We start from the raw sequence: 25,290 nt of genomic DNA on the forward strand, positions 1-25,290 counted from the left end.
TTATTAGCATCGCTCATACCTCAGTCACTTGCATATTGTCAGAGCCAAGGATAAGACTATGACAGGTCAATGAAAGTAACAAAATTGCTCTAGCCTATGCCAGAAGACATAGTGCACTGTAAACACTAGGTCCAGCCAGCAAAGGCATGCTGATAGGTACCTGAAGTGAAACTTAAGCTTTCCTTTGTTCTAATACTTCGTACAGCATTATCCCAAATTCTTGTATAGTTTTCATTCGCGCTCCCTTGGCCTTCAGTATATAGTTCAGAAAATCAGTACTGTACTCGGAAGGAAATTACAAACAATCAGGGAAACTCTTGGCAAGGGCACTTGAGTTCAACAGATCAGAGACTTTTTAAAATAAATGTAGACGAAAAGTAGCTACGTATACATACTCCTTGTTCATTTATGTTACCTGGCGTATTTCCTGGATCACATTTATATATTTAAATACCTGTACATACCCTTCCTTGTTTACTGTAATTCATATGGCAGCCAATCATGCTTGCTGTCATGTGCCTCCTTCTTAAACTCTTTATTTATATGTTATAACATAGTACGGTTTCAGTATTCTATGCCACCTATATATGTACATGTTTTCACACCACTCAAAAGATGTTTTAATCTCATTTATCAGGCATTTTACATTTTTCATCGATCTAAATTATTTCTTAAAACACCCTCAGCTGTACTGTATCAAATTTATGGTGTTAATTAATAAATTTTACAATATACCTTTCTGTCGTATTTTTTTTTAATATTTGACCGAAGTAGATTCACGCTCACATATACCACATATCACTTAAGTTTCTCTATAGAGCTTATGTAGTTTTATTACGAATACCCCTGGCATATTCTTTCTGGTTTGATCCATCATATTAACTTATATCAATTTCATTTTTGGTAATGCTTTCTGATATTCACATTACCTTCCTAGTTAACATTTGGTAAATTGAGTTCACACGGTAAAATCGCGTCTTTTCCGTATCTTTCCCCGCATAGTTTATTACCTTATCAAGTTTTTCCAGGTCTGTTCGCCCCAAAAATTTCAAGTTGCCAATTTTCTGTTTTTAGAGATGGGTCCTTCATGTAGAATTTATTGCTCCTCATATCTAACTTTCTCAGAAGTTGCAAATTCCACTTTCATGAGCATAAACACTTTCCCTCTATTTATTTCCTTCCTCAAACACTGGAGTCCCGGGAGAAACATTCCGTATCCATAATATCACATATCTGCCATACTTATCTTCCTATTGCAAATCTGTCAGCTACATAATATATATTTATATACTTAATACCATTCATTTCCTTACAGTACATCTACAGTTTACCACTGATAACATCGTGTCATTCTTTCTTGACATAAATGACCCTGAACTTTAATCACCGCTCTCTATTCCACCCTATAACCCAGATCTACCTTCCTATAACACACGTACCCACTGGTTCAAGTGATGAACCTTTGAACGCACATCCCAATCTCCTAACCACCCATTCTATAAGTCTTTATAGCATTTCACTGTGGTTAGCTGTTTCGAATCCGATTGATTAAATAAGTGTTTACCATCAGAATGTTGGTTGGCAGAGTAGGAGAGGTGGTTGATATACAATTTCTGACCACAATGTTGCGTGTTGAGGGACTAGGTTCAATATCAAACCACTTTAGAGTGATATAGAGTGAGGATATGTGACGCTGACGTCCGTCGGATGGAAACATTGAACCTTGAGCAAACATCTTGGTGTTGTTTGACCGGAGTAGGATGGGATCTGTACCAGGTATCTTCGGAGGCCACCCAGTATCATCGCCCCTCATCAGGATCAACAAATCTCACTCTCAGTTTATCACGTACCCTCTGCGTAGTCTCGTTTAAATTCCCAATCATCACCCAATCAGTAAATGTCTACTCCTCAGTACCGTTTCCTGATACTGGGTCGGGGACATCAGTGGTGTTACCCAACTAATAACAATCTCTGCTACGTTAAACTCCACTCGCGCTGTTGTAACTAGATTTAATATTTCCCCAGCTATGTTGACAGACTTCCTGCTTGCTTTAAGTTGTTGGTGGCAAGATTAAAATCTACCCCTAATACTTACCTTCTCCATCCCTTCTGCCTCCCTCAATATCTGACTTAAACTAATTTTTTGGCAATAAACTACCCTGGTTACTTTTCCTCCACAAAATTTCCCTACATACTTAACAGTAGAATTCCGTATGACCAGAGCCTCTACGCCACCACAATTGATCCTTCCCCTTCTGATCTCCTTTACCTTACTTGACGGTTCAAGAACCATTTGATGACGCTATTCCACGACCCCCTTCCTACCCTACACTGTGCGTTTCTCTTTCATAACTTCCCTTTTCCTGTTACCTTCCACCTCCTCCGTAATATTTTTCCGTTCCCATATTCCCTCTACTCTTACAGTATCAGTAACTCATACCGATTCCTTACCCATGATTCTCGTGAACTCCACTCCTCAATTTCTTTCCTATTAAGGGTTTATCTTTACTGTCTTCCACATCTTCTCACAATCCTTCCCCTCTCGCTTGACTGTCTACCGTACCATTAACATGAATTGTAGGAGACCTGTTTTCTCTCCAGTCTTGCATTATAACTCTAATTACCTCCCTCAAATTCGTTGACTTCCCTTAATTCCCGCTCATACCTTAAATCCTTACACCTGCATTCCTCATCCATTCTATAATATTCTTCCCAAGAATATGAAATATTAAACATACCAACAGAGATAGCGTATTCTGTGAAAAATTTTCTATATGAATAAAATCGTAATGACCATCTGTCTATATATTGATTATTTTGACTAAATTTCCGTACGGCTACCTGTTTCAGGTGTAATAATGACCATCCCCATATTTTTAAGTTTTGGTGTTTGCTTGTTTGTCTGTTTGTCTATAACTTGAAAACTACTGGATATATTTTGACCAAACCTGTCCTTGGATAGGTCTTAAGGCCAGTATTGTTTCTAAATCCCTGAATTGACTGGGGGTTTATACGAAACCGAAACCGTGATTTTTCACTTTCACAAAATATACACAACCAAACTTAATGATAATATACCTGCGTGAAGGGAAATCAATTTCTAAACTTTTTTCTCATATGCATCATTTCGATACGAGGATTAATACGGGTGATATAACTAACCGACCGATTTTCGGTACAAGTCCCACCGGATATAACTCAAGAGCGGGTGCATGTAAACCGTATTTCTTCTAACCTGAAAACTACGAGAGATATTTCAACCAAACTTTATATTTAGCATCCACCTGCCCAAAGGTAGGCGTATAGGTCCCTACAATGTCAAATGCTTGGAATGGACTGGGTGTTTATAAGGAACCGAAACAGTGATTTTACTCTCCCGCAATATATACAGGGCGAGCCTGACTGGAAATCGACCAATTTTGATGGAAGTCCTGCGGACATAGCCCAAGAGGTGTTTTACTTAGAGCATATTCATTATCTATATACATAAAATCGTAACAACCGCGTGTCAGTATATTGACTATTTCGGCGAAATTTCCGTACTGTTATATGTTTCAGGTTTAATAATGACCATCTGCATACTTTTTAGCTTTTGGTGTCTGTCTGTTTGTTTGCTGGTTATCTGTTCGTCTATAAATTTAAGAAACGGGATATCCACTTCCGGAGGTGCACATGGCCCTGAGATTCACTCAGCCTACACCAAAAATGAGTACCAGGTTAATTGCTGGGGACAAAGGCGACCGGGCCCATCAAGTGTTGATGTTACGGTTAGTGGAACTCTTCACTTTCCATCCCTCCAAGGGCCTTCATGGCCTGTACGAAGATGACTTTGTCTTTTGCTTTTCGTTTGTCTAATCTTGAAAACTACTGGATATAGTTCTTCATATTTTGAATCCACCTGTCCAAGGATAAATTTTTAGGTCCACACCATGCCAAATTCCCAAATGATCTGGGGGTTTATAGCGAGCCGAAACAGTGATTTTACTCTCCACCAATATATGAAAGACCAACCAGACTGGAAATCGACCAACCTTGACGAAAATTTATTTCTAAAACTCTTCTCTCATGTGCATGTTTTCATTAGGAGGATTAGTATGGGAGATATCATGAACGGTCTGTTATGCAGGCTAAGTCCAGCGGACATAGCCTGAAAGGTCTTGTACGTAGAGCAGATTGCTTCTCTATATAAATAAAATCGTAACGACCGTGTGTCTGTACATTGGCCTTTTGAGCTAAATTTTCGTAGTTACCCCTTTCAGGTGTGATAATGACCATCTGCATATTTGTTAGCTTTAGTTTCCTTAAAGTCCACGTTTTTAAACGTCCCACCCCTCCCCAACCCACGATTGAGTCACATTCTGCCAGACGAGCAGAAAAACTGAAATTTGCCAAAATTATATGTCTTAGCCTGTAATAGACGGAAAGCTTCCAAGATATTTAAATAATTCACATTCTACCCCTCAAAAATATCAAAATATTGAGGCAAATTTTATGTCGGTGCAGACATTCGTTTCGGGGTATTTTGCGGCAAAACGATAAGTCGTATCACGAAACGGATGGCATAATCTCAATTCAGTTTTGAGTGATCAACAGTTATGACGTTTTCTTCGTATCTCTATACTTTATATGTTAGATTTGTCTCTATTTCTCGATTATACCTATATTTTCCCTTTGTACGCGTATAATTAGTAGTTCGAATCACTTATATGAAACGTAGAATCATTTAATTCTATAAGAACAGGGCCCACCTAGTATCCATAATTGAGACAAATTCTATGCTTGTAGCTGTCATATTAGCAACCAAAAGTAATGCACTGTGAGAAAACCGTATTCAAATTTCACGCTATTCAACGTCACTAAATTAATTTCACCCACAAGTACTGTAGATGAGACAGGAGAAAAAATGTCTTTAGACCAGCAATTTAGTGTCGTGACACAGGCTATGCCACGACGAATGACGATGAATAATCAGATTGACTTTCCTCCGAGCGGTAATGAGGGGTTGTTCAATGCGTCTGCGAGATTTGCTACGTGTGAAGAGACGAAGTCCTCTGTTTTCCAAAACCTTCCTTTAATAGTAGACTGATGAGTATGTATAATTATATACAGTATTTACAATCTCCCTTCCAACTTCAAATATCGCTAACATAGAAGACTCGGCGTGGTCGAAGTACTGAAGTGAATACTCTAAGTCCACACTTGGACCTTATTATTATTATCATCGGAGACCTGACTGACAAGGCTTCCGCCCGCACTCCTAGTAGACTTGTTCCAAAAAAGCCTCGACCAGGGTGTGTACTCCTGTTTTATACCTTCACTAACTTTCGCCTCCCTTCGAGAAGGCCATCGAAGTTCTCATCCTATGGAGACTGTCCTCAGACACACAAAAACGGAATTGCCTCCTTCCGTTCACTCTCTACCCACCTTTTCTGAAGACATACTACGCACCTTTAGCAGAGTGCAGCATGTGATTCACCTACTTCGACCAAGCCTTACTTCTAATTGCACAACTTGTTACTTACAGCTTTTGGTGTGCCTTCAAACTCTTAAATCTTATGTGATTCTTAATTTACTTATATCCTTCTCCCAGCATTATAATTATGATTCCTTGGCCTTTCTGCCATTACATAGTCATTACTATTAGCTTATAATTTCCCCCATAATATCAATGTATGTCTCAGCGACACCATTCCTCCTACGTTCCCGGTCAAGGGTTCGATCCTCGGAATAATGAGTCCTGAGCTCCAACTGGGGTCGACACGACATTAGATCGCTAAATAAGGCGTCTTACATTACAATCCGTTTGTCGATTTGATGTATCGTTTAGCAGCAGTTAATCGGTGAATGAACGTTTCCGTATTGTAAACATGCATATACTTCGTATGTCGATATATATATATATACACACACTAGCAAGATACCTGTGCTTCGCTACGGTATTCTACTGATATTTATAATTGAATGCTTAACGTTTTATATATAACCCGCCTAAATTCGCGATCTGACTCGTTTTCTGAAAGATTACGGCAATGATACTCCCATTTTTTCAATATTTCTTCCCAGCAATCGATTTCCTACTTCCCGGGCTAGGTCCAGGTACTCCACCCGGTCAGTTGGGTCCCTAAATTTTTGCCATCTTTTCCTGTAAGCATTTATAATATGGACCAAATCGTTGAGGAGATCCGGCGTGGTGTCGTCTTGGGTGCTTTGGCGGTAATGAACCCGCGGCCGGACTGCATTTGTAGTCATTGCCCGGCCAGGGTTCGTTTCCAGCGCGGTCAGCACATTTTGACGACGGTACAGAACATTATTATTATTATTATTATTATTATTATTATTATTATTATTATTATTATTATTATTATTATTATGATTAATTTTATTATTATTATTATTATTGATGTTCTGAACCCCACAGCAAGACGGAAGACCGCTACTTGGCGGTAAATTACATCTGCTGCCATTGTCATTGCTGACAATGTGACCAGCACCATTGTCGCGCTTAGGTTAATGCGCGGGATTTCTGGCGATACGAATTATATACTTCCGTGCATTATTGACCTTATTATAGAGGTGAAAAATTGCACGGTCAATTTCATTCCTATCGTTTATTTCAAATGTGTTTAAATTTTTATTTATATGCTAGGAGAATCTACTGTAATCTAACATTAAGGTCTCCAAAGGAAAATAAGGCTCTTGAAAACGAACCCAGGAAAGATTAAAAATGATCGGTTTGTGATCAGAATAAGTATATCATGAACAGTAAAATCAATTGGTCTGAACTACTTTTTTATCCCATCGCCGTTGGAATGATTTACCCTCCTCCGCCCAAGAATAAAGAAGGCGTGTTTCCTTACATTTCAAGGAGATTACAAATACCAATTCTCACGCCTGTTACCTTCAGTTTTGAGATATGAGTATCCCCATAAAATTAATTCCCTTTTTTCACTTTGCTCCACACTCCCCCCTCCCCTTCCCCGAAGTGAATTTTCCGGCAAAAAACACTTGTTTCTTTAATAGTAAAGGATCTTCTAAATACCAATTATCACGACTCTAACGTCTTCAGTTTTTGAGATATGTGTCCTCATTAAAGGAATTCAACTCCTTTTCACCCCCGCCTCCCAAGATGATTTCTCCACAAAAACGCGCTTTTCTTCGCTTTTAAAGGGGATACAAATGCCAATTTTTCACGTTTGTAACAACTTTGGTTTTTATTAAGTGTACGTATCCACATACAATAAATTCAAATACTTTTTTCAATTCTTTCACCTCCTCCCCCCCCCTTTATTGGATTTTCCTAGAATGCGTGTTTCTTTACTTTTAAAGCAGATTCCAAATACCAATGTTCACGTCTGCAAATTTTTTCTATTTTGAGATAATAGTATCTTGATACAAGTATTTTAACTAATTTTTCAATTTCCCTCCCCCCTTTAAGTGGATTTCCAAAAACATGAACTACGTAATTCTTTATTTTTAAAGAACATTTCAAATGCCAAATGTCACGTTTGTAACATCTTCGGTTGTTGAGGTATCAGTATCCTAATTAAAAGGATTCAACACATTTTTCATTCCCTTTACCCCATCCCCACCCCCCAACCAAATGGTTTTTCCGAAAACAAAAATTACTTCTGTAACATGTTATGTTTTTGAGATGTACTGTAGAAATGCTCATTTTAAAATTTCACCCCCTTTTTTAGTTCCCCTTAAGTGGAGTTTTCAAAAACAAGTCACCTATGTTCATTTACTTTACAGCAGACTCCAAATACCAATTTTTACGTCTGTAGCGTTTTACATTTCTGAGATACACTCTAGTTATAATCGTTCTAAAAATTCACACCAATTTATCACTCCCGTTTAACCCCCATTAATTGGATTTTCCAAAAAAAATCGTGTTTCTTTTCTTAAATGAGATCCCAAATACCAGTTTTCAGGTGTGGAATATCTTCAGTTTCTGAGATATATGTATCATCATTAAAGGCATTCAACCCATTTTTCACCCTTTTTCACCCTTCCTATTGGGATTTTCCGAAAACAAAAAAATACGTGTTTCTTTATTTTTAAAGGAGATTTTAGATACCAATTTTTACATCTGTAAACTTTAAAAGTTTTGGGATATTGATACAATCATTTTTTAAATTCCCCCCTTTTTCATCCCCCATTAATTGGATTTTCCAAAAGCAAAAATGAATGTTTCTTTATTTTTAAAATAGATCTCAGTTACTAATTTTGAGGTCTGTAATATCTTCAGTTTCTGAGATATATGTCCTCATTAAAGGCATTCAAACCCTTTTTTACCCCTTTTCACCCATCCTATTAGGATTTTCCGAAAACAAAAAGTACGAGGATTTTTATTTTTAAAGGAGATTCTAAATACCAATTTTTAACATCTGTAAACTGTTAAAGTTTTGAGATATAGATATACTCATTTTAAAAATTCACCCCCTTTTTACCCTCCCATTAATTGGATTTTCCAAAAACAAAAAAAATACGTGTTTCTTTATTTTCAAAGGAGATCCCAAATACCAATTTTCAGATCTGTAATATCTTCATTTTCTGAGATATAAGTATCCTCATTAAAGGCATTTAACCATTTTTCACCCTTTTTCACCCCTCCTATTGGGATTTTCCAAAAACAAAAAATAAGTGTTTCCTTATTTTTAAAGGAGATTCCAAATACCAATTTTTACATCTGTAAACTTTAAAAGTTTGGAGATATTATACAATCATTTTTAAAATTCACCAACCTTTTCCACCCCCCATTAATTGGATTTTCCAAAAGCAAAAATACATGTTTCTTTATTTTTAAACCAGATCTCAAATACCAATTTTCTGGTCTGTAATATCTTCAGTTTCCGAGATATAAGTGTCCTCATTAAAGGCATTCAATCCTTTTTTCACCCTTTTTCAACCTTCCTATTGGGATTTTCCGAAAACAAAAAATACGTGTTTCTTTATTTTTAATGGAGATTCCAAATACCAATTTTTACGTCTGTAAAGTTTTGAGATATAGATACACTCATTTTTAAATTTCACACTCTGTTTTACCCCCTTAGCGACGGATTATCCAAAAATCCTGCCTTAGTGAGTACCTACATTGTACTATAAATGTATCCTCAAAGTTTCATTTCATTATGTCAAGTAGTTTTGGCTCGGCGATGATGAGTCAGTCAGTCAGTCAGTCAGTCAGTTAGTCAGACAGTCAGTCAGTCAGGACATGTTATTTTATATATATAGATTGAAGTCGATCTTTAGCGACATAGAAGAGGTGTGTTTCCCATTATAATTAATATTTTACATCGATAGTGACACTCAGTCGGAGGGTGCGTGGTATTGTAATCATTACTGTCCAGATCGCCTTTGACTGGCAGTAGGAAAGGGATATTTCTCCAACTCCTTTGTAATTAGCATTAGTAAGGAGAGACTACCTTTGTAATGAATAATTCCTTTCTCGATTTTACTGCAGAAGTCAAGGGAGCATGCTATTTTGTTCAAAGCTCCCCTCACCGATTGTCTTTGGGAGTAGGCAAGTGTGACCGCCATTGTATAAAAAATTACCCATCTAAAATGTGACTGGAATTAGGCATAGTGGTCTTGCTTTAATAACACTGGGCAACTAAATTTAAATTTTTTCGTTAAATGGAAGTAAAAGGGTGTTTCTGGTACACTTGTTCTGCTGATTTCAAATCTGTTTGTATAATTTTTCTATCACGCACAGTTTTCGAGTAATTTTCAAAAAATTAAAAAAATGTTAAAAATTGTTATTCCTACTAAAATTTATTATCTACACTTAAATTTCATTTACATACCTAAAAAGTATGAGAGGTAGATTTTCGGCTGAACTTAGCTTGAAGAACATCCCTTTTGAGTGACCAGCAGTAGTCAGCCAGCATACTTGGACCCCATTTTCCCTGGTAACGGCTTTCAAATTCGACGATGTCTTGATGGAAACATTCCCCGTGTTCGTCTGAGACAGCGCCGAGATTTTCAGGGAAAAAGTCAAGATGCGAGTCCAAGAAGTGTATTTTAAGAGACATATTACATCCCATGTGTTTATAGTTTTGTAGAAGTTCACTAATATGTTCCCTGTAATTCTCTGACCTGTAGTTTCCTAGAAAGTTTGTGACCACCTTCTTAAATGATGACCATGCAGCTAGTTCGTATGTTTTTAACTTGTTTTCAAACACTGTATCTTTCATCAGTTCTTTGATCTGAGGACCAACAAATATGCCTTCCTTTAGTTTAGCTACAGATATTTTTGGAAATTTGTTTTGGAGAAATTGAAATGCATCCGTACTATGATCAAGTGCTTTTACAAAATTCTTAATCAAACCTAGTTTTATGTGTAATGGGGGCAGTACGATTTTGTCAGATGCAACAAGAGGCTGATGAACGACATTTTCCTGTCCTGGAGTAAATGACTGTCTTTATGGCCAGTTCATTTTTATATAGTGATTATTTCTATCTCGACTATCCCACTTGCATAAAAAGCAGCAAAATTCGTATATCCTAACTGCAAACCAAGTAAGAGAGCTACAACTTTCAAATCTGAACATATCTGCCAGGAATACTTTTCATACTGGATAGGGGATAGTACCATTTTCATGTTCTCATATGATTCCTGTAAGTTGGCTGCACGGGCTACAGGAACTGATGGAAATGTATTTCCATTGTTAAGTAGGACCGCTTTCAAACTTCGTTTTGAAGAATCAATGAATAAACGCCATTCTTCTGGATTATGCTGCTGCCCTAGTAACTCGAAGAGACTTGTAACATCATTGCAGAAAACTAGTTCTTCCTTTTTAGAAAAAAGATGCTCAAATTCCTTTTGACGATGGCGGTATCTTTCTCTATAAGGTTCCAGCCTTTTAGTCTTGAAGTGAGTAATTCTGATTTGGCTTTAGACAAATTAAGATCACGAACCAAATCATTTAGATCTATTTGTGTAAGTAAATGAGGCTCAGAAGAAGCAGCAGAACTTTCTACAAAGGGTTGGTCATCATCCATTTTATCATCACATAACTCTTCACCAACATCAACTTCTTCATCTCCATGCATCAACGATCTATCTGGTCGAGAAAGTATAGGAAGCCCTGGACCATGTAGAACCGCTCTGGTTGCTGATTTCAGAGACGGATATACAACTGTATGTTTTGACTTTGAAGATATACCAGAGATATTAGTCACACAGAAATAGCAATCGGTCAAATGATCCGTAGGTTCCCTCCACTGCATCGGAATTCCATAAGGCATATGGCGAGTCCCCTTCATCCATCCAGTCTGTAGAGTTACACATCAAGCCCGACATATGTTAGGGGCCCAATTCTGATTCAGATCCATCTTGCAATCAAAATACAACTCATAAGCTTCCTTAATTAAAGTAGTAACACTTCGCCTCTGCGCTTTAAGGGTTAACTCGCCACATATATTACAGAAACCATCTGGTTTATTTTTACAGTTGCGAGGCATTTTTCACACAATAAAATTAAACACTACTGTATATGGAACACAAACTATCTCCTTTCAATAGACTCTATGCAGACAGTCGCATGAAAGAAATCTCCAATTCGTCTGACAACTGCAATGTTTTAAAGTTTCTAATTGTTGCGACAACAATGAATAATATGGAATTCTGTACATTCTTAAGAGAATAAAAAGTAAAAAAATATAGTAAGAGTATGATAAACCAACAATTATAATAGTTTATTAATCTTTGCTAATGGTAGCATGCTAACCCGTAAATATGAAAACAAAGATTTCAAATTACAAAAAAACTGTGGGTGATGGGAAGTTTCTGGTTTCATATTCGTAAACAGCACACAAAAGTACATAAGAATCACCATAAATTATACATTTAACAAAATCATTGTTGACCAGTGTAATCAAAACTCACCAATTCGGCGTGACTGTCTTTAAGAGAGGGGACCTGTCATTATAATGATAACAGCACCACTCGGTTTCGACTCACAGTAGGGAAGCTGCCTGCTATTACTGTAAAATATCCTCAACTGTAATCTGTCTGGAAGTAGGAAAGGGGACCTGCCATTGTAATGAAATCTTCCCGAATCAATTTTGATCGCGCAGTAGGTAATGGGGCCTCCCATTATAATGAAAACTTTCCTACTCGATTGTGAATGGCAGTAGGCAAGTGAGCCTGATGATATCATCACAACTCCTAAACTTGCACTTTATATTGGAAACGACGTATGGGAACCTCCCACTGCTATTTCTGGATAACTGTAAGTGGCATACAATTATAAAAAATCTTATTCACTGTATATACAGTAATTTACTTCGATATCCGCAAACAATGTAGAATACCCTAGCGAAGCAGGGGTACATTTGCTAAGATTAAATCAAACTGTATGCTGTAAATGGAATACAGGTCAGTAAAAGCAAGAAAGGTGTTTACAAAAATCTACACTGCAGTTCTACTTAGGCATATCCAAATTATAAAATAATTGGAATAATATGTTAACTGAAACTGTTGAATTCTGTCTAGATTTAAGCACGTAAAAACGTTAACATATTATTATTATTATTATTATTGTTATTATTAATATTATTATTCCTATTCTTCTTCTTCTTCTCCTTCTTCTTCTTATTATTACTATTACGCGTTAACAGAAATGAAAACTGCAGTGAAATGGTGAAATGTCGATTATATTGCACAAGTATTGCACAACAATAAATTATCTATTATTGTCTATCAAAATAACACCGCTACAGGTCTAAACTGCGCTTAGGCGTGCCCTAATTACAGCAGGTGAACTAGAACAATAGAAATGTAGTTAAAACTAAATAATGAAAAACCCATCCAGAATATTTCCTTCTATTACTACCACTTGCTAACAAGATTTAAATGCTGAAATATTGAAAGTACAAAGGAATATCACCGGAGACTCCAAATTAGAAATCGGCTGATTAATTTTAATCGACTCTCTTCGTGTGATGAATGGTAAAGTACGCTAAACGTGAATAAAAAAGAACGATGTTATGAGTGAATGAAAAAGTACTTCTGCATGCTATTTTCGCGTAGTTGTACATAACACAACAAGGAATCTGTGCCATTAAGAAAATCGGTAATTATCAATTGGCCATTGCATATATGAAGCGTGCGAGAAGTTGCCAGTTTGCGCAATGAATTTGCGTTGAACGTTGTTGACTATCTAGGACAACGAAGAGTGTGCCATTTTTAGGGGTACTGAAGTTTGTTCTAAGCTGTCGGCTGAGTATCTGTGAAGCTGTTATGCTACTCTGCAAGCAAGTTGGACAAGTAGTGTCAGCAGCAAATTGGCAATACAACATTGAACAGAAGAGGTACGCACAAGGAGCAGCCTATCATACAGGTGACCATGGTCAGCCGGAAAACGACTTTAGAAGAACGGAGAACAGGTAGCCCCTCACTCGATATGACAGCACGAAACACTCTGCAAGTATCGATACCTGCCAGTGGGCACGTTTACCTATGCTCCACCAACGAAAGATGAATGACCAAATTCTGCAAACTAGAGCAGATTTTGCCATAGTGTATATGACGAACACTGTTGTTAGCCCAACTGAGCAAGTGACTGAAACCTTCCTCAGTGCATTCAGCGATACACCACCAGTGCCCGGAAACAAGGTGTAGGAAACCATAGAGTACAATGTACGTTCGTCTTTGGAAATTGTACGTGGTACATTCAGGAATGCCTAGCATCGTCCAAACCATTGTATGTCACTGGAGCAAGAAGCCAGAGATGTGAGTCGTCATGTGTTAACATAGACACTTGATAGTCTTCCAGTACAGTTTGTTTGAAACTAGGAGAAATTGGAACAAAGGTTATTGGTAATGAAATCAGTAACAGTTTTACCAGGGGAACATTGGAAAATAGCCGAAATACTACACTTAATATTTCACTTACTTGCGGAGCTCAATTTAATCAGCAAACCTAATATCGGAATTGGCTTTCAATTAGAAACTCGTTTTAAAATCTCCGTTCTCTGGGAATGGGAGGTAATGTTTTCACATGTATTCAGTTTCAATTGCCACTCTTTTAACGAAGCAATTATTGTGCTAAGTGGTTATTTTCAGTGTAGAATATTATTAATTCCACCGCAAGTTTCATTATTTACAATATCACTTCTTTCATTACTTCAGTATTAAAGTGTCAGCAGTTACAAGTAATGTTAAGAGGACAAACAGTTAATAATATTGAATAATTGAAACGTTTTACAAGTATTAAATGGTGCTTATTTATTAGTAATTTGTTAATGTTTTGTACGTTTAAACATATAATCAAAAACTGATATTCAGAAGGATATAATGGAAACTATATTTATGTCCATAGTAAGGAAGGCAGCTATCACCATCATGTGTACTTTAACGTGAGATATGTACTACTATGATTACAATTCCCTGAGCACTCTCTTTGCGGGTAACATTGAAATTTTCATAGCAATAAGGGATTTGTCTCACTTAATAGCATATCTGATGAAATGTTGATACTAATTTGAAGAGTTTCTATTAATATAAAGAAATAAATGTGCTGACTGAATTAAAGCCACTTGTATATATATTTAACAAAGTCGAGCTTTCCGTCAAATTGAATTTGGCCTTCATTAGGGCATGTGAAGTTCTGTCTCCGACAGTGAGCAAATCAATTAGCTTCTCCTAATCATTGCCTTGTTTTTCAAATCAGTGTTCGTAATTTTCCGTCATATTTTCTGGAAAATCTGTTATTGTTAAATGAATATCCGAGTAGGATACACATTCTCAAGAGTTTTTCTCAATATCATATTTTTGTATGTGCAGTCTATTACTCGATTACAAAGCTCTGTATCGCATTGCATGTCTGAAAAATTTAAACATTGTTTTACATATTCCATCTTCTGTCTTTATATAGCAGTAGGACTAATTACTTGGCAACATCAATGCTTCCTTGTACAATACTTTAATTATTCAAAGGACCTTATTCCAACGGAATATTCTTAATAGTTTTTCCTCTGAACATTGGCTGTGACTGTTGATATAATAAATAGAGATGGATTAAATGTGCTCAAGACTTACTATGATCACCTTTGAGGAACGTAAGTTGTTAAAAACGAACGAAAAATGTATTAAATTAGAAACTAAGTCGGCGTGTTGAGTTTCGAACACACACGTTTTGCTGTAAATACGCAAGTTAACTCAGACATATCGACTGGATTTGCTCCGTTAAGCAGAAAAATCTACTAGTACATGTAGTTCTGTTGGTGTGCTTCAAGATATTACATGTATCAACTAAGAAAATTGAAGGTGGTTATATATCATTCACACCTTTCCCCGCCAGTAACATCAGAGTAAGTACGCCATATTCAAAACCGATAAAGTAGATAAGTTTATCAGGATACGCTAAAAAAATAACCATTGTAGGAAAGGAGAAACTTGATTAAAACTTAGCTCGAGCAATAAAAGCCAGTGATCTAACATGTTCTATAACAAGAAATACTTACTGGAGAGCTCACTACAAACTGCTACGCCCATCCTAAGAATTGACTTCCACTTAACGACTGTTCAATCAATTGTTAGACAAAGAATGTGGTAGAAAAGTGGAATCACCGATATCAATGAGAGGTGGAAGGGCAGACATCAGTAGAAATTATTTTATCAATATTATTTTGCCAAATTTCAATCTATGTTCGTAACAGCAATAAAGACCAAAATCTCATATTACACAGATTGAGATTTTAAGTTATGAAATTGATATATTAGGGCCTTTCCTCGTGTTCTTGTCTAACGCTCTCTTTTATAACTGTTAGGCTCTTGTCTGTTGAGACCAATCATAATTAATAAATGTATAAACTATGTGTAAATTAAAGCATGTGATAAGAGCATTTTTCTCTTCTTCTACTTCTTAATCTGTTTAGCCTCCAGGGTTGGTTTTCCATCGGACTCAGCGATGGATCCCATCTCTACCTCCTCAAAGGCAGTGTACTGGAGCTTCAGACTCTGGGTCGTGGATACAACTGGGAAGGATGACCAGTACCTCGCCCAGGCGGACTCACCTGCTATGCTGAGCAGGGACCTTGTGGTGGGATGGGAAGATTGGAAGGGGCAGACAAGGAAGCGGGAAGGAAGCGGCCGTGGCGTTAAGTTAGGTACCATCCCGGCATTTGCCTGGAGGAGAATTGGGAAACCAGCGAAAACCACTTCCAGGATGGCTGAGGTGGGAATCGAACCAACCTCTACTCATTTGACCTCCCGAGGCTGAGTGGAGCCTGTTCCAGCCCTCGTACCACTTTTCAAATTTCGTGGCAGAGGGGGAAATCGAACCCAAGCTTCAGGGGCTAGCAGCTAATCACACTAACCACTACACCACAGAGGCGGAATAACATGGTTCTACTAAATCTTATTTTCAAACCAATGATTGACATTTCATCTGATATAAGGGAACCTCGTTTATAACAGAAGTATATTTCAATGGTAAATTGTAAACGTTCATACCCCTGTAGGGAGGGGGCTAGTGTAACCCACACGGTATCGCATGAAAGTCGTAATAGGCGACTACAAGGGGACCTAGGTACTCTTAAATTGGAAGTGTGAATTTGCGACGACGAGGCCTTAGCTGAGTCCTAGCATTGCTTACTTTGGCAGACTCCTAACTGTTATCAATCCTCTCTGACCTCCCGTGGTCAAATCTTGTTCTTTTTTGCAACGACGGTAATAGATTCTTTAGTTTTTACGCAGTTCATGGCCTTTGTCTTTCTTTGGTCGATACCTTTATTTTTCTAAACTTCGGAACCTTTCCCCTTTTATCTCTGATTAGTGTTTGTAGAGGATGGTTGCCCAGTTGAACTTCCTCTTAGAAAAATAGTCACCACCAACACTGTTATCATCCATTTATTTAAAAGGTGATATTTTGAAGGTATTTATAATACCAATGAGCTACGGCAAAATACACTGTTCTTGTCCTGTGCAGAATATCAGTCTGGCAAGCAGAGCAAGCTTGTGCTGTTATGTGACGGTAGATATCGTGATCAAAGACACGGAAGCTCCATATTTACGTGGAGCCCGTACCACTGGAACATGATTTTTATTTCAGAAATATCACAAGCATTGGTTGGGAGTCGGAACCATGTTTGTATTTATGAGAAACCACTGAAATTTTTACTCAGCTAACACGCCCTCTGCAATACGAAAGGTATTGCAATAATACAGTACATGCATTTTACGTATATACGGGGTGATCCAGAGTGAATGCGACAACGCTCAGCATGTTGTGTGAAGAAAGGTAAACTGCCCGTTTTACAGCAGGGCGCACACCTCTGGATTTGCGTGGCTGAAGCACAGTAGGACGTGTACATTTGACAACACTTAGGATAATTGGATCATTACCACATCCCATGACGTGCATGTCTCTCATGAGCGTCAAAGAGAAAGACCTGAGCCAGGCCTCTCCGAAGACCACATGGCATCAATCAATCAATCAATCAATCAATCAATCAATCAATCAATCAATCAATCAATCAATCAATCAATCAATCAATCAATCAATCAATCAATCAATCAATCAATCAATCAATCAATCAATCAATCAATCAATCAATCAATCAATCAATCAATCAATCAATCAATCAATCAATCAATCAATCAATCAATCAATCAATCGTCTGCAAGCCCCTCCGAGTTCATTACGCGTCTTCACATTCCTCTAATTCCAGCAAGCACTGTGGCCTCATTCAGTTCCATTTTCTTACTAAATCACTAAGGGCTGAGTCTAACCATCTTCACACTCCACTTTTCTTATTTTGAATTCCATTATTCTCCTAAGACATCTTTCCTCCTCCATTCGTTAGATATTATACTTCCACTGAAGCCGATTTAAGGTTTCATCTTCAGCAATCGAGTTTATAATGTAGCCTTCATCACCTCAATCCGAGTACTACCTCTTTGAACTAGCAATCATCTACCGGTATGTGTTACTTTAGGCTCATTTAGGATATATCCTGATTCCGCCCATCATTCAATCCTGCACATCAAGTTCGGTCTTAATATGGATCGATGTAAAGATAGCTTCATTGGACAGCTCACTTCCTTCTTAGAGAAAAGCATTGGTCACAGAATGAGCTCACTACACCTTAGCTTTGCTGCAGCTTTATTCAAATTTCACTTAGTACAGTGCAATGCCGGAATAATACTCATTTTTAAATACTTGAAATATTATATGTGCACTTGAAGAATGCACGACAATTTAAGATAAATGGGTAACATCTGTATTCTGATAATAAGATTACCATAAATCATTGTTTACTGTATCTAGAACTTTTAACCACGTTAATGACCGATATGGTGCATGGGGTCATTTAATCATCCATAATATCATGTGAAAATGAGAAGTGGTGTCTTATTATATAATGTAATTGAATTTAACATGTGAAGTACAAGATATGTTTGTGTGTTATTTCAGCTCCCATGCAGTCCAAGATGGAGGACACTGCTTTGGACCACAGCTCGACAATTCGTGACATCCAGAACGACCTGAATGTGAACTCGGGAGCGCGTCGCGGCTCTTCCAGGCGGAACAGAGCCTCACTGCTAACCCTGTGTGTAGCAACTCTCGCCTTCGTCATCAGATGACCACCAACCACCATGGACGTCACAGAGTGAAGCCTGCCGTTGTAAATCGCTATGCACGAGTGTTTCTACATAGACTTAAATATTTGTGTAAATTTAATATAATATTGCGATTGAAAAGAATAGAAGAATTTCGAAAACTTCCATAGTGAGGAAGTACCACTGAATATTTAATACCATTACCAGGGGTATTTTTAATACACATCTCAGTACGGAAAAGTTGAAAATTAAGTATCAATTTATTCGGTGTATGCTGAGTGTTTGTCCAGAGACAGAAGTATGTAGGTTGAATTGACAGTATGTACATAAGTAGAGAAACTAAGAGATAGAAATATTCATAAAGAAACGAATTGGTACTAATGTTTACACGATACAGAAAAATACATATATTTCCGAATATACGTGGCAGGGAAGTGCATATGTTATAGGCTTACGCATTTACTTAAACTGCAATTTGAACTAATGTCTTTTACCTTAATCAGGAAAACAATAGTTTTGAAACCTTTTTTCAAAATGAACTGTCTTCATTTGACAGATTTTAGTTTAACATCGAAGCATATTGAATGACCATTGTTCTTCAAATAAGTCTAGCTTGGATACATTGTAAACTCTGAAGGTCTGCATTCGGTCTGACTTTGCAGATCAGTCAATAAATATTATTACTTCGGTGTCCTGCTCAATAGCTAAATGGTTAGCGTGCTGGCCTTTGGTCACAGGGGTCGTGGTTTCGATTCCCGGCAGGGTCGGGAATTTTAACCATAATTGGTTAATTTCGTTGGCACGGGGTCTGGGTGTATGTGTCGCCTTCATCATCATTTCATCCTCATCACGATGCGAAGATCGCCTACGGGTGTCAAATCAAATTATCTGCATCTGGCAAGCCGACCATGTCCTCGGACACTCCCGGGACAAAAAGCCATAAGCCATTTTATTTTTTTCCTGTTTAAATAATGTCAGTTCGCTCCAGATGGATCGTCCAGTTCACGTCTCTCCTTTAACCAGTTTTAGTAAGTATATCGATAAATAATCAAGAATCGTTACATATTAACAGACTGAAGTTAGACGTACGATTCATATGATTGAACAGTGGAGAAATGAGTCAATAACTCATGAAATGTTATGTCATGCTAATGCTGAAAGATAGTTACAAAATAACTTTCACCTACCATCAGCAATCGTACGTAGATTTAATGGTCAGCAATGAACTCCTGGTGCATCAATGATGTATCAATATCATGTACCTATTTTCTATTTTAACTCAGCTAAATATAAATATGCTTCCATCGGAGAATAGCATCTCGTTAAATGCCAATCAAAGTCTAATAATACTACAAATTTCAATAATCTACGGAAACAATATACAATATATTCGTTATTTATAATACCATAAAAGTACCACATCAGGGTATCGAAATCCTGAAACATTTGGAAAAGGAGCTATTAATATATGCACTTCTTTAACACAAGTTTATACACAGTAATTTATAAACATCCATTGCTGTTGACTCGCAATTTAAAATTGATTTCATGATAACAGTGTTAATGCAGGTGAATTCCAAAACATCATTCATTAATCCGTTTATCGGTTGGAGTCATTAAGGAGTGTGTTTTTGTAGAACGAAGACTGCTCAAATAAGGATATATGAGTAACATGAATTATATTTTTACTGGAAGTTATAGACACGATGGTAATAATAATATCTAATAGCTAAAGGAATAACTAATTTATAGAAAGGAAATACTTCAACATGAACGAAAAACAACCCAGTCATGTTGATCAATGTTCCAAAAATTCAAGAGAAGCGTAAGAACATATCTAACATGTCCCTTCTACCTCTTGGCCCTGAAGGAAATCAATCATATCCTTAGTGTCGTAGTTAAACGTTCTGTGGACAACTTATTTATATCAAGTGCAGTGAAAGTTATTCTTGGGTTCAGAAAAATTTAAATCTGATGAAGGTGATAATAAAGTGAGTGGATATCAACCTCTGTTTGAAGAATCAAAGTCATAATGTTTTTACCGTATATTCTAGAGGAGAGTAATGGAACTGTTAACTGCAAAACCTCTCTTACACACATGATATATTATGCAACACATGACGCAGTCTAGCTTAGTATCTACGTACTCGCACACAAGTGTCAGTTCTGGTTAAGAGTAAACGTGTTTAACCTATGAAATAGGTATTGAATATTTCTAGAAAGCCAAGATAATGACGATCTAAAATTACAAAATTTTTATAATGATAACACGCTTTGCCAACGAATATAAGTAAACAGATACATTTTCGTTGTAATAAATGAGAATGTTAAAACATTTATTATTTCATCGAAGTGTATTTGTTTAACGAGGTTTACATTTCATTCACCTCATTGAACGTACAAATGTCTCTTTAAATACAAGTTAAATGAACTAACTGATGCTTAGTTTTTACACAGATTTTCCACATAATTACTTACAGTGGAGAAGGAATTTTACACATTTACTGTATGCCATTACAATTCCTAAGAATGTTGCAAGTACAATGTTTAATTTTGTATACACGTTCCATTTTCAGGATTGCCCTAATCAGTTTCGCTTAAACCTTATTAGGATTATCGGATTATATCCTGACTGTCATCACACGAAGATAATCTAGTTATTAAGATGTCCTGTGATAATTAATAATAAATTAGATTTTGAATTTACTCTCAATTTGAAGCGATTTTTCTGAAAAACATAGCAGTACACTATTTAAAAAAGAGAAATGGACCTAAAAAGTTTCATAAAACAGACATCGAAGTACAACAAGTTTAAAAATACGATAAGACGTAGCAGGAATTAAGTAACGGTTTTATGGTCAATTTACAGCCGAATATTGCTCATATCACGACAAGTATTTTTCAACAAACTCTTTGTGGTATTCGTCTCATATTGAACATTGGTAACTCAATTGTTTACCATGATTGATATATCGGAATGAATAATTCAAGCGGTAGAGTGGCAGGGTCGATCATGGCTCAGTCCGAAGGTGTTTAAATACTCAGCTCCATGTAGGTAGATTAATTGTAACATACAAGAACTTCCACTGGAAAATATTCCGACATGTGTGAGTCTCCGAAATCTGTAAAAGTTGTTGTGAGAATTAAAGCAAATATTCCTATTGTTTTGATAGAACACAATACAATTGTTTTGGATACATTGTGTGGCATTGCTCATGTAGCAATGTCAAAGAATGTGGTGACGTATTTCCTTCAAAGGCACATCATACATAAAGCAGGGTATTCCTCTAATCTTAGTTCTTAGATTTAAAATGTGAATCTTCCAGTAACGAATTATTAGAACATTATACTATGTGATCTAAGTGGAAAAATTGCACTAATATTTTACTTAAAACATGAAATTACATTCGACCTTATAAAAACTCCATATAATAAAAGGATAATTCGAATTCTTTTACAAATAGATGTCCACTCACTTTATACACATATTTTAAATCGTGTGCAATGTACGATATGTATTTGAAATAAAGCCGTAGTCAGAGGTAATTTTACAATGAAGTGTGTCATTACCTATTATGTGGTGATAACTGTATCACACATTATCATTAGCATATGTAAGTATGTGAATAGAACCTTACTCATCCCTAACACAATTATTTCACCTGCAGGAAAGTTGTGACCTATGTACATTTTGTGGTAAGTAATGTAATTTTATACTTAATCTTATTGCTAATTGCTGTTAGAAAGTCTGTATTAACTATACAGAGTGCACCAGAACTATATGTCCAACAAATCAGTGATGATCTTCGTGTTTTATTAATAACGGTGGTGCAATGTGATAGGCGGGGAAAATGTTTCTCTTCGAGAAAATGAGGATATTTTCTTGCTTCAAAGCGCGCGATTCAAATTGACGAACTTGCCGTATTTGCTACGCCAGAGACCCAGCCAATGTCTGTTGCAGTGCATGAGAGTAGGGAAGGGAATGGAGGGACAGAGGGAGACAGAGGTAATGCTCGATGCGAATTCTCAAGTTTCTCATTCGTTTCGCATAGTCGCTTCCCAGACCCAGTAGGCAGTGCACAGTTTGTTCGGCACAGATTGACTATGCAAACCCCGTTGAAAGAGAATATGAACTTGTACCAAGAATACATGTAGCTTTCCTGGTCATTGCCAGCAAGAGACAAGGAAGATCTTGTGTGAGTCGAACAACGAAACTTCTCCATATGCGCGGATCATTATCTCTGTCTATATCATAAACCCCACTTCCCCTCCATTCCGTTCCGTTTCCTGAAGCAAGGAAACGGTTTGTGCTCTGGCATAGAAAATACGGCGTTATAGGATTGTAAACGACTGCAGGGGGAACTACATAATGTCCTGGGAGTGACAGCGGATAATGGTATGATGGTAAGTTGGATGTAAAGTCAAGTTGTGAGTTTCACAAAGAGGAATAGTCTTCTCTGTCTTAATTACTGTGTTGATATGGTAATAGTACTTCATGGCTAACACCGTAAGTACCTTGGTGTTAATATAAGAATTGATCTGATGCATTGTTGATTGATTTTAGTATATGGAGAGGAGGAATCGATTTTCTTGAGTTGAGTCAGATAACAAATTTCATTTTATCTGTTAAAAATCATTCTCCACTGCTGTTTGCCGGAGAGAGTTATTAGTCCAAATGTTGATTTAATTTAAAAGTTACAAAAGTAGAAATCTCACCTAAGTATGTCCACAGTAAGATTAAGAAATCTGAACATTGGCAGGAAACACATTTTTCAAAGCTGCAATTGAGCATAATCTATCTTCTTCAGGACATAATGATACTCTTAACTAGATTACTGCTTCAAATATATTTTTACACAGTTCTCCAAATATATATTTGACGATTTTACATATCATATTTTTCCATTTGTTTTAAGGCATAGTAAAGGTGATTTCTTACCGTGATGAATGACGTCGAACATCCAAATCTCCTCAACCCATGCGTGATTCCCGTTTTCAATTCTGTACCTCATTCTGGGAAAATGTTCATCCTTTATGTCATACATCAGGACTAACGTTCTTTTAATGTCTGTTAATTTGGTCTTTTGTGTTTCAGGATCAACATAACAACATCTCCATCATTCGCTAAATGAATTGTTGTTTATCACTAGTTCCTCATATGACATTTTCATGACCTTACGACATAAATGGGAGATTCTCCTACTCCACTTATTTTCTTACAAAAGTCCTAGGCGTTTTCATATAAACATTTTTTTTTGCTAGGGGCTTTACGTCGCACCGACACAGATAGGTCTTATGGCGACGATATAAACATTTTTACACTGGCGAATTCTGTCTTACTTATTCAAACTGTGCTTTACATTCTGCATAGTCTAAAAAAAAAATTATCTAGACGATAGTATTGACGTAAGAATGCATTGATTGTCGTAGCTGAGGAAAATTAAACTGCTTTCAAATTAAAATAAATATATATACTAATTATATGGTTAATTGGTTAATGATATTATGGTCTTATACTTAATGTTAGCTATACGTAATATTAGGTGTTATATATCCATCGCTGACGGGTTAATTTTCAATTGCAACAGTAATTCCCTCTAGTGAATATGAGAGTCTACAGAGTAAACTTTGCGTAGCACTAGTCACTGTTATTTTTAGACCACTTTTATGAGCTTTGGACATTATACAATATAATTTCCTACCTACCGCAAAGATATGAGGGAATTCGATGATCAGGCTGGCAACAATACACTCCCTCCGAAATATATGTGGTTTCTCTTTCCACCATTCTTAGAGAGATCCTTTCTTACGTCCAATCTTCACTCAAATAATCACCTCTGATCAGCATTTATGGCTGTCGCAGAGCAGTAGATAGCCTGTCACATGTTTACATACACTTCTCTCAAAAGATTTCAAAGAATTTCGACATTTTTCGATTATCTATATTATTTCTCTCCATATAAACTCATATTTGCTCCAGTAAGGCATCTTGAATTCCAGTGTTATCTTCATATATAATCTTTCTTAATTTTAAAAACTCCATTCAAGCTTATTCATCTACTAAGATAGTCGCACTTCATTTCTCCATCGACAGCCCGAGACACACCACATAGTCAAGCAGCTCGTCTCCTTACTCCTAGTATTCCCAGCGCAACGTATGCAACAGTTTCATGGCACTACAGCACTACTTGTATCCCTGAAATCACCCAGAACAAATCGTACTGCTTTCTTTGGATCGTTTAAGTTCAAGAGTCAAGTAGCACTTGTGAGGGGCCCATTCAGTGCAACCATACTCTAATTGGGGTCTTACCAATTACTTACATGTCGTCTCTTTACTTTTTATTACAACCGCTAAATACCCCCATAACTATGTGAATAGATATGTAAATTGTTATTTCATAATTCGATTTAATTGCCTTCTTTCCGTAATGAAAATTGTACGGAAAATTACACTTTACGTACTGTAATAACCTTCCGAGGGCCGATGACCTTAGATGTTAGGCCCATTTAAACAACAAGCATAATCATAAATAACCTTTCACACTGTTTTATTAGAAGTTCTCTTTGATTTGTTGGACTCCGCTTCACACTAATATAAACGCAGATAGAGAGATTATGAATCAGAGAACACCCTTCTTAAATTTGTTGAATTGTTTCCCTGCCTGATTGCAGCACAGTACAGTAGCTCCGTACCCATCTACAGCAAACACGGCATCTTT

General features: G+C 36.8%; 1 protein-coding gene across 1 annotated transcript in view; it reads left to right on the forward strand.

Annotated features, from left to right (window-relative positions):
• LOC136858336 (lachesin) overlaps nucleotides 1-22,106 on the forward strand; it is a 1,056,232-nt gene extending 1,034,126 nt beyond the window's left edge. The window contains exon 9 of the mRNA XM_067137802.2: nucleotides 18,426-22,106. Coding sequence (XP_066993903.2) covers nucleotides 18,426-18,595 — 170 coding nt within the window. The 3' untranslated portion in view covers nucleotides 18,596-22,106. The remainder of the gene's footprint in view (nucleotides 1-18,425) is intronic.
• The last annotated feature ends 3,184 nt before the right edge of the window (nucleotides 22,107-25,290 follow it).

Source organism: Anabrus simplex, chromosome 1, assembly GCF_040414725.1.
Source record: "Anabrus simplex isolate iqAnaSimp1 chromosome 1, ASM4041472v1, whole genome shotgun sequence".
NCBI lineage: Eukaryota > Metazoa > Arthropoda > Insecta > Orthoptera > Tettigoniidae > Anabrus > Anabrus simplex.